The 11,434-nt window shown below is 53.1% G+C and overlaps 1 protein-coding gene across 2 annotated transcripts in view; it reads right to left on the bottom strand.

Moving 5' to 3' along the window:
• The window catches only part of DENND4B (DENN domain containing 4B), a 51,161-nt gene extending 44,728 nt beyond the window's left edge, over positions 1-6,433 (bottom strand). The window contains exons 1-6 of one of the 2 annotated variants that reach the window (XM_040332788.1): positions 6,315-6,433; positions 5,434-5,521; positions 3,587-3,897; positions 3,228-3,480; positions 2,607-2,676; positions 1,629-1,798 (exon numbers count right to left, since the gene is read on the bottom strand). In XM_040332788.1, coding sequence (XP_040188722.1) covers positions 1,629-1,798; positions 2,607-2,676; positions 3,228-3,480; positions 3,587-3,879 — 786 coding nt within the window. In that variant the 5' untranslated portion in view covers positions 3,880-3,897; positions 5,434-5,521; positions 6,315-6,433. The remainder of the gene's footprint in view (positions 1-1,628; positions 1,799-2,606; positions 2,677-3,227; positions 3,481-3,586; positions 3,898-5,433; positions 5,522-6,314) is intronic. The other variant, XM_040332787.1, reaches the window with a different exon arrangement.
• Positions 6,434-11,434: the final 5,001 nt, after the last annotated feature.

Genomic DNA, 11,434 nt, shown 5'->3' with positions numbered 1-11,434 from the left:
CACCGAGAGTCCGAGGACCCCCGACCATCACCGAGAGTCTGAGGACCCCCGACCATCACATCTATATGCCTAAGAGTCTAAGGACCCCTTAGCATCACATCTATATGGCCAAGTATCTGATCACCCTTGGCCAACACCCTTTTATGACCAAAAGTCTGAGCACCCCGATCATCACACCTATAAAGCCAAGAGTCTTTGGACCCCGACCATTACATCCATATGGCCTGTCTGAGGACCCCCTAACCATCACATCTCTATAGCCAAGAGTCTGAGGACCCCGACCATCACATCTTTATAGCCAAGAGTCTGTGGACCCCCTAACCATCACATCTCTATAGCCAAGAGTCTGAGGACCCCGACCATCACATCTTTATGGCCAAGAGTCTGAGGACCCCCTAACCATCACATCTTTATGGCCAAGAGTCTGAGGACCCCCAACCATCACATCTATTTTGCCAAAAATCTAAGGGCCCCTGACCATCACATCTATATGGCCATGTGTCAGATTACCCTTGACCATCACCCTTTTATGACCGAGAGTCTGGAAGACCCCAATCATCACACCTATAAAGCCAAGAGTCTGTGGACCCCTGACCATCACATCTAAAATGGCCAAGGGCTTGTGGTCCCCGACTATCACATCTATATGGCAAAGAATTTTGGGACCCCCAACCATCAAATCTATATGGCCAAGAGTCCACGGACTCCAACTATCACAACTTAATGGCCAAGAGGCTGTGGACCCCCAACCATTGCACCTATAATTTAAGAGTTGGTGGACCAATGACCTTTACACTTATATGGCCAAGAGTCTCAGAACTATCAACCCTATATGGAGTCTTTGTACCTCTGACCGGCACACTTTTATGGCCGGACTTCCGTGAACCCCGACCATCACTGAGGACCCCCATCATCACTTCTATATGGCCAAGAGCCTGAGGACCCCCATCCTCACTTCTATATGGCCAAGAGCCTGAGGACCCCCATCATCACTTCTATATGGCCAAGAGCCTGAGGACCCCGACCATCACTTCTATATGGCCAAGAGCCTGAGGACCCCGACCATCACTTCTATATGGCCAAGAGCCTGAGGACCCCCATCATCACTTCTATATGGCCAAGAGCCTGAGGACCCCGACCATCACTTCTATATGGCCAAGAGCCTGAGGACCCCCGACCATCACTTCTATATGGCCAAGAGCCTGAGGACCCCGACCATCACTTCTATATGGCCAAGAGCCTGAGGACCCCGACCATCACTTCTATATGGCCAAGAACCTGGGGACCCCGACCAACACTTCTATATGGCCAAGAGCCTGAGGACCCCGATCATCACTTCGATATGGTCAAGAGCCTGAGGACCCCCATCATCACTTCTATATGGCCAAGAGCCTGAGGACCCCCGACCATCACTTCTATATGGCCAAGAGCCTGAGGACCCCCATCATCACTTCTATATGGCCAAGAGCCTGAGGACCCCCATCATCACTTCTATACGAGTTGTTTGGGAAACGCTCTTAAACGCTCTTAAAATCCACATCCATGTAAAGGACATCGTCCCACTTCTTGTTTGAAATTCAATATGGCGACATCAACCTGGGGCGGAGCTAAGCAGAAGACCCGCTTACCTTGTCCCCGGACGCTCCGGTCAGCACGAAGGTGGAGAAGACCGGTAGGTGGTACTTGGTGTTCAGTGACCAGCTCTCAATGGTGGCCCCCATGGGCAGGCAGAACATCGGGACCAGTTCTGGGAACGGGAAGAGCTCGTTGTCCGTCTCGGGGAACCGGCAGATCACCCCTGGGAAGGAAATCCAGCAATACGGAGGTCAGATATCTCTGGAAGGTTCCACACAAACATCTGCACTGGAGGGCACACTACACCCCCCACCCCCCCAACCCCTCCATCCCCCAACACACACCCCCCACCACCCTGGCAGATCACCCCTGGGAAGGAAATCCAGCAATACGGAGGTCAGATATCTCTGGAAGGTTCCACACAAACATCTGCACTGGAGGGCACACTACACCCCCCACCCCCCCAACACACACCTCCCATCCCCTCCCCCAACACACACCCCCCACCCCCGCCATCCCCCAACACTCCCCCCACCACCCTGGCAGATCACCCCTGGGAAGGAAATCCAGCAATACGGGGGTCAGATATCTCTGGAAGGTTCCACACAAACATCTGCACTGGAGGGCACACTACAACCCCACATCCCCCAACACTCCCCCATCCCCTCCATCCCCCAACACTCTCCCCACCATCCCCCCCAACCACCCCCCATCCGATCCCCCCAACACACCCCCCCCACCCCCGCCATCCCCCAACCACCCTGGCAGATCACCCCTGGGAAGGAAATCCAGCAATACGGAGGTCACATATCTCTGGAAGGTTCCACACAAACATCTGCACTGGAGGGCACACTACACCCCCCACCCCCCCAACACACACCTCCCATCCCCTCCATCCCCCACCCCCCCCCCCCCCCACCACATCCCCCCAACACACACCCTCCACCCCATCCCCCCAACACCTACCCCCCCATCCCCCCAACACACACACCCCCGACCCCACCACCTACCAACCCCCCACACACACTTACCTGCTTCATACACCAAGCTGTGCGTCTTCGCCATGGCCTTCTTGTAGCAGAGAAAGAGGGCAGGGCCAAACTGCAAAATAAGATCACATGACTTAGACCCAAGTATATGTATAATAATAGTGTGTGACTGTGGGGGGGAGGGGACAGAGTGTAAGCTCCTCTGTACAGAGACTGATGTGACTGTGGGGGGGAGGGGACAGAGTGTAAGCTCCTCTGTACAGAGACTGATGTGACTGTGGGGGGAGGGGACATTAGAGTGTAAGCTCCTCTGTACAGAGACTGATGTGATGTGTGGGGGGAGGGGACATTAGAGTGTAAGCTCCTCTGTACAGAGACTGATGTGATGTGTGGGGGGAGGGGACATTATAGTGTAAGCTCCTCTGTACAGAGACTGATGTGACTGTGGGGGGAGGGGATATTAGAGTGTAAGCTCCTCTGTACAGAAACTGATGTGACTGTGGGGGGAGGGGACATTAGAGTGTAAGCTCCTCTGTACAGAGACTGATGTGACTGTGGGGGGGGAGATTAGAGTGTAAGTTCCTCTGGCTCAGTGATCTCTGTACAGCGCCGCGGTATACGTCAGCGCTATATATGGGTAGACGGTGAGGTTGCGGGGCTCACCATGCTGGTGTTGAGGTTGCGGTCCACCTTACAGAAGGTGTGGGGGGTGCTCTCCCCTTTGCTGGGGTTGATAATACAGATGTCCATCACCCCCAGCGTGTTGAGCCCCAGGGACTCGGGGACCCTCTTGACGAATAGGAAGGCTTTGGGCTGCCCGGGCCCCCCGGAGCTCAGGTTGGCGGAGCGGCTGTACGGCGTGTTCTCCAGGATCTCCAGTCCCGACTTCTTCTCCTCCTTCCCCTCATAGTAGACCCTGAGAGAAGAAAAAAAGAGAGAGAGGCATGCTGGGATAATAAGGCGGACGGACGGACACACCCACATGCACAGAGCGTGCTCCCCTCCCCCCCCACTCAGCTCACCCCAGCTCCGTGATCGGCATCTTGTCCCTCCCCCGGCGGTAGCACAGGAACTGCTGCTGGTTAGTGAGGAGGCTGGTGCTGAGGTCGGCGCTGTGGCCCCCGGGGGTCCGCTCGATGCAGGTGTAGCCCTGAGGGACGTCCTCGCCCAGGGAGCGAATGATGACGGCCACGTCGGTGATGGGTTCCGGCGGGCGTGCCGGGCGGCGGCTCTCATCCTCCAGCGGCTTGGAGGTCGGCGTCAGACCCGCCACCGCGAAATAGTCCACCAGCTTCGGGGGCCCCTCCTCCATCATGGCAGCATGTTGTTGGTGCTAAGAGATAAAAAAAAAAAAGTAAAAAAAAGGGAAATTGAGATAAAAAAAACGACCGACCAAGAGGAGCCAATGTAACGGCAGCAACAGCCTTGGGACCGCCGCATGAGACGGCAGCAAAGATCAACTGAGCTGTAGGTGGGGTTTCATCTTTGCAGCAGCTTTGGGTCCTCAAAGACTGACAGCTTCTACCTCGTGCCGTCTCCGAGCTCCAAAGTGTACGTGACAAAGGTGACGAAACCGCACTGGGGTGGAGTCATGGGAATGCACACTCAGGAGCTCAGAGACATCATGTGTTATGAGCAGCAGCTATGAGACCCCCCCCAGGTTGACCTCCCAGCTCCAGAGTATCACCCCTCCCCAACCCCCCCCCCAAAAAACAGCAGATTAACGCGTTTCGGCAACGGCTTTCCTATTGCAGAATGGAGAAGGCCAGTATGGTAGAAACGCGCCGTCAGATTGTGAGCTCCGAAGTGTACACGTGACGAAACCGCTCTGGGGCGGAGTCATGGGATCCACACTCAGGAGCTCAGAGACATCATCTGCTATGAGCAGCAGCTATGAGACCCCCCAGGTTGACCTCCCAGCTCCAGAGTTTCAACCCTCCCGCAAATACAGCAGATTAACGCGTTTCGTCAACAGCGGCCTTCCTATTACAGAATGGGGAAGGCCGTTGCCATGAATGCTATGGGGAAGGCCGTTGCTACAAACAACACTGAGCTCCGAAGTGTACATAACAAGGTGACGAAACCGCACTAGGGCGGAGTCATGGGATGCACACCCAGGAGCTCAGAAACATCATGTGCTATGAGCAGCAGCTATGAGACCACCCCTAGGTAGACCTCTCAGCTCCAGTTTCACCCCTCCCCCCAACTCCCCAAAAATACAGCAGATTAACGCGTTTCATTATTAAATGAAATTATATATTATATTAAATTCTAATTATATTAAAAATTCTATTATACTAAATTATTATTAAATGAAATTATATATTATAATATAGTTAATTATTTTATAAATAAAATTCTATTATATTATATTCTTATTTTAAATTCTATTATACACAATTATTATTATTATTATATTAACTTGTAATTATATTAAATATTATATTATAGTAAATTATTAAATGAAATATTATTTAAAATTCTATTATGCTAAATTATTATTAAATTAAATTATACATTATATTAAATTATATAAATTCTATTATAGTAAATTATTTTATAAATGAAATTCTATTATATTATTATTTTAAATTCTATTATACTAAATTATTATTATTAAATTAAATTATATATTATATTAAATTCTAATTATATTAAAAAATTCTATTATAGTAAATTATTATTAAATGAAAGTATATATTAAATTAAATTATATAAAATATTATATTATAGTAAATCCTATTATATATTAAAATCTTACATTAAAAATAATACATTAATTATATGAAATGAAATAAAATGAAATATTCTCGTCTATGTGAAGGTGAACGGAGACCAATGAGGAAGAAGTAAATCCGATCCGACTCACCCGAACTGATCAGAATGGAAGTCATGGGCTCCCGGTGAGGTGGGGTCCCCCGATGTGCCGGACGCGAAGAGTCTTCATTTCGGGGGTCCTACGGACGGGATGGTGCCACACACATATCAGGAAGATGAACAGAGAGAAGAAGAAAAGAAGAGAACGTTATACACACCAACTGATTTTTCCCTGCTGCAGTTTCACTTTCACTTTTAGAAAGCAGCACTTTCAGTTACAGATCTTGCCCCTCCCCCGTCACTATATGATTGGCTGATGAACACAGAAGCAGCACTGGGGGGGGGGGGGCATCATCTTGAAATCCGTCCCCACCCCTTCCATTTTTTTTTTCATTTCAGGGAAGAGGAGGAAGAGGAGGAGGAAGAAGAGCTGCAATACTCGCCTTATTTCCGAGGATGTCCCCCCCCCCCCCTGCTCTGCTCCTCTGCTGGGGAAAATGACAATACCCCCCAGTCTTCAAGAAACCACCCCGCCCCCTAGGGACGTGTCCTCAGCTTGTCACGTGGTACCGCCTTTTCCAGAATTTAGGCCACTCCCACAGAAGGATGGAGCCAGGATGTCACCCCCAAGGTTGCATCAAAAATAAAATAAAAGAGGGGGGAGGGGGAGGAGTTCCAGGAGGGGTGTGTTGGAGGCGGAGTTAAATGTACCCATTTTTTGGGGACAGCTGATCATTTAATGACTCCGCCCACCTGAAAGTAGCTCGGGGTGAGAAGAGTCACCTGGTGGATTCATGTATCTGTAGGGGGCGCCAAACCCGAGACCCCCCCCTTTACCATGGTCCCTCACTCTGTTCTCTCCCACCTTGGGGACTATTGACCACATGGATGGTGGAGACCCCTCATAATGGGGCACAGCCGGGGTGTACAGACCTGGCGGTCTTGTCCGGTCCTGGATCAGGTGGTCCGGGTGGTCAGCATCAGGGATGCACCCAGGAAGCTCCGGTGGAGGGACGGAGTGTCGGAGGAACAGAGGGTCGGAGGTGGTGGAGCGTCGGAGGAGGTGGAGGGTCGGAGGTGGTGGAAGCGGTGGAGGGACGGAGGTGGTGGAAGCGGTGGAGGGATGGAGGGGGAAGCGGTGGAGGGACGGAGGATCAGAGGAGGTGGTGGAGGGTCAGAGGAGGTGGTGGAGGGTCGAGTGGTGGAGGGTCGGAGGAGGTGGTGGAGGGTCAGAGGAGGTGGTGGAGGGTCAGAGGAGGTGGTGGAGGGTCAGAGGAGGTGGTGGAGAGTCAGAGGAGGTGGTGGAGGGTCAGAGGTGGTGGTGGAGGGTCAGAGGTGGTGGTGGAGGGTCAGAGGAGGTGGTGGAGGGTCAGAGGAGGTGGTGGAGGGTCAGAGGAGGTGGTGGAGGGTCAGAGGAGGTGGTGGAGGGTCAGAGGAGGTGGTGGAGAGTCAGAGGAGGTGGTGGAGGGTCAGAGGTGGTGGTGGAGGGTCAGAGGTGGTGGTGGAGGGTCAGAGGTGGTGGTGGAAGGATAGAGGGTCGGAGGTGGTGGTAAAGGGACGGAGGGTCGGAGGTGGTGGTGGAGGGTTGGAGGTGGTGGGACGGAGGTGGTGGAGGGACGGAGGTGGAGGTTGGACGTAGGGTCGGAGGTGGTGGAGGGACGGGGTGGTGGAGGTTGGACGTAGGGTCGGAGGTGGTGGAGGGACGGGGTGGTGGAGGGTCGGTGGGACGGAGGTGGTGGTGGGACGGAGGGACGGAGGGTCGGAGGAGGTGGTGGAGGGTCGGAGGAGGTGGTGGAGGGTCAGAGGAGGTGGTAGTGGATGGATGGAGGGTCGGAGGTGGTGGGTCGGTGGGACGGAGGTGGTGGAGGGACGGTGGTGGTGGAGGGACGGTGGTGGTGGAGGGACGGTGGTGGTGGAGGGACGGTGGGACGGAGGTGGTGGAGGGTCAGAGGTGGTGGTGGTGGGACGGAGGGTCGGAGGTGGTGGAGGGAGGGAGGGTCGGAGGTGGTGGAGGGACGGAGGTGGTGGAGGGTCGGTGGGACGGAGGTGGTGGTGGGACGGAGGAGGTGGTGGAGGGTCGGAGGAGGTGGTGGAGGGTCAGAGGAGGTGGTGGTGGATGGATGGAGGGTCGGAGGTGGTGGGTCGGTGGGACGGAGGTGGTGGAGGGACGGTGGTGGTGGAGGGACGGTGGTGGTGGAGGGACGGTGGTGGTGGAGGGTCGGAGGTGGTGATGGAGGGTCGGTGGGACGGAGGTGGTGGAGGGTCGGAGGTGGTGGTGGTGGGACGGAGGGTCGGAGGTGGTGGAGGGACGGAGGGTCGGAGGTGGTGGAGGAACGGAGGTGGTGGTGGGACGGAGGGACGGAGGAGGTGGTGGAGGGTCGGAGGAGGTGGTGGTGGAGGGTCAGAGGAGGTGGTGGAGGGTCAGAGGTGGTGGTGGAGGGTCAGAGGTGGTGGTGGAGGGTCAGAGGTGGTGGTGGAGGGTCAGAGGAGGTGGTGGAGGGTCAGAGGAGGTGGTGGTGGATGGATGGAGGGTCGGAGGTGGTGGAGGGACGGTGGTGGTGGAGGGACGGTGGGACGGAGGTAGTGGAGGGTCGGAGGTGGTGATGGAGGGTCGGTGGGACGGAGGTGGTGGCGGAGGGACGGAGGTGAACTCACCAGACTGGTGTAGAGAGGGAAAGTGAAGAGAAAACAGGAAGCCGGACAGGAAGACTCGTCAGAAGAATAAAATCATTTCCTCTCACCGAACGACTCGTCACCGACTCACCCGATCCGCCCCGATGAGGACGGGAAATGGGGGGGGGGGGGGTCCCCGAATCTAGGACGACATCACACCCGGACTCTCCTGAGCCAAGACACCGGGGGGGCCACAACAACAACGCAGTACATTCTCTTTCTGCATCCTGATTGGTTGTCCATGACAACGCCGACATCAGAGAAATAATGAAGATCCCGGGAAGGGGAACAGAAACTCCCTGTGTGCCGCCCGAGAAGAATCACCGCCTTGTGCCCGGGGGCCCGCCCCCCTCCAGCTGGCAGGACAGCGCCGGGCACCGCGTTCTAATGATGTCCCGCCAAGACTGTGCTCGGCCACACTTTATATGTATCTCCCGTGTGATCGATGTTTATAAACAATGTTTTTGTAGTGCAGGCACTTCTATCACTCGGCACCCAATCCCAAGTAAATATTGAAATTGCGGAGAAATGGAGAAAGAAATTGCGGCGCGTCTTTTCGGTGGTGATGATGAGAAAGAAGAATGTCTTATATAAAAAATGACAAAAATAATTTTATTCAATACACAATAAAACCTTCGGGTTCATTTGATGTCATAAATGGCGGCGGTCATCGGATCGCAGGATTGAAGTTTATTTGAGAAAAAAAGTCGAATTTCCCGACATGTTTCGCGCGGGTTTGCGCTTCCTCAGGGGAAAACGACATCCATTGTAATAATTATAACTAGAAAGGAACACTCTATGGATACAATGTTGTGTAAACAAAAGAAGAAACAATCTTTTTCTAATCTATGAACAGAACAGCAAAATGTGTTTTCCCTACAGGGGCCCCGCAGAAAACCGCCACCCAACGACCCTCAGGGGGCGTGGACTAGAGTGCACAGACCCTCTTAAGTTACCCCTGCTATATGAGGCGTATCCTAGGTTACCCACTTGCCGCCCGCCAATGACAGATTGACGTCAGCAAAGTGGTTGTAGAATCCTGACTGGACGTCATATGACGTCCTCAGGATTCTGAGCCGCTGCGCGCCCCCGGGGGCGCGCATCGCGGCGATCGTTGTTGCAGGATGTCAGTCTGACCCCCCCCAACACCGATCTCGGTAAAGAGTCTCTCACGGAGACCCTTTACCACGTGATCAGCCGTGTCCAATCACAGCTGATCACGATGTAAACAGGAAAAGCCGGTAATCGGCTTTTCCTCACTCATGTCTGACAGACGCGAGTAGAGGAGAGCCGATCGGCTGCTCCTGTGACGGGAGGGGGGGGGGGGTTGTGCTGATCGATTATCAGCACATACCCCCCCCCCCCGAGGATGCCCACTGGACCACCAGGGATTAAAAAAAAGAAAAAAAAGAAGGTATGCCACCCTAGACCACCAGGGATGAGAAGGACACATAATGGATGCCAATCAGTGCCCACAATGGTCATCACTGATTGGCAGGCATTGTTTGGCACTGATTGGCATCCATTAGTACAACACATACGATAGTGCCCATCTATGCCCATCCGTGCCGCCTATCAGTGCCCATTCGTGCCGCCTATCAGTGCCCATCCATGCCGCCTATCAGTGCCCATCCGTTCCACCTATCCGTGCCGCCTATCTGTGCCATCTATCCATGCCCATCCGTGCCGCCGATCAAAGCTCATCCATGCCACCTATCCGTGTTGCCTATCAGTGCCCTTCCGTGCCGCCTATCCGTGCCCAGCCGTGCCGCCTATCCGTGCCATCTATCCATGCCCATCCGTGCCGCCTATTAAAGCTCATCCATGCCGCCTATCCGTGCTGCCTATCAGTGCCCATCCGTGCCGCCTATCCGTGCCGCCTATCCGTGCCATCTATCCATGCCCATCCGTGCCACCTATCAAAGCTCATCCATGCCGCCTATCCGTGCTGCCCATCAGTGCCCATCCGTGCCGCCTATCCGTGCCATCTATCCATGCCCATCCGTGCCACCTATCAGTGCCCATCAATGCCACCACATCAGTACCACCTCATAGGTGTCCATCAGTGCCGCCTTTTCAGTGCCCATCAGTGCCCGTCAGTGAAGGAGAAAACATACTTATTTACAATAATTTATAACAGAAACAAAAAAAAATATTTTTTTTTCTAAATATTTGGTCATTTTTTTATTTTTTTGCAGAAAATAGAAATCCCAGAGGTGATCAAATACCAGCAAAAGAAAGTTCTATTTGTGGGAACAAAATGATAAAAATGTAGTTTGGGTACAGTGTAGCATGACCGTGTAATTGTCATTCAAAGTGCAACAGCGCTGAAAGCTAAAAATTGGTCTGGGCGGGAAGGTGTACAAGTGCCCCCCGGTATGGAAGGGGTTAAGTATGGACGCCATTCCCGCCTCGAATTTAAAACATTTTTACGTAGTTCGCGCAAGTCGTTTGCGAATAGGGCTGTACGTAAGTTACGTTCACGTCTAAAGCAATGACGATTTGCGGCGGAATTTCAAGCATGCGCACTGGGATTCTTTCGAACGCTGCATGTGCCGTTCGTAAAAAACGTCAAATACGTGAGGGGGGTCAATATTGATTTAAATAAAACACGCCCACATCATCCACATTTGAATTAGGCGGGCTTACGCCAGACCACATACGCTACACCGCCGTAACTTTGGGCGCGAGTTCCGTATTCATAAAAGAACTTGCGCCCCAAGTTACGGCGGCGTATCGCAAATGGCCCGGCGTGACCCCGCCTAATTCAAAATAGGCAGGTAGGGGGCGGGTTTTATGGTAATGAATTCACGGTTCATGTAAATGAAGCGCCGATCGTACGGCGCATGCGCACGCTCAGTATCACGAGCGTGACCCCGCCTAATTCAAAATAGGCAGGTAGGGGGCGTGTTGTATGGATTCACGATTCATGTAAATGAAGCGCCGATCGTACGGCGCATGCTCAGTATCAGGTCGCAAATACTCCTTGCTTTCGGCGTGAACGTAACCTACGCCCATCCCAGTTCCGAATCGACGTGAAATTCGACAGCCGTCCGACGTCCATACTTAACATTGGCTGCGCCATCTTTTTGGTGGCTTATCTTTACGCCATTACGTAAATGGCACAGCTTACATGCGACGGGCGAGCGTACGTTCGTGAATAGGCGTATCTACATCATTTACATATTTTCGGCGTAAATCGACGCACACGCCCCTGGCGGCCAGCGTAAATATGCAGCTAAGATACGACGGCGTAGGAGACTTACGCTGGTCCGTATCTTAGCAACATTTAAGCGCATCTCAGTTTGAGCATACCGCTTAAAGTTGCGACGGCGGGGATTCGGACTTGCGACGGTGAATCTCCTGATCCGTAAAGTCTT

The sequence above is a fragment of the Rana temporaria genome, chromosome 13 (genome assembly GCF_905171775.1).
Source record: "Rana temporaria chromosome 13, aRanTem1.1, whole genome shotgun sequence".
Taxonomy (NCBI): domain Eukaryota; kingdom Metazoa; phylum Chordata; class Amphibia; order Anura; family Ranidae; genus Rana; species Rana temporaria.
Note: the sequence above shows the minus strand (reverse complement) of the source record. Positions and strands in the feature narration are given on the sequence as shown.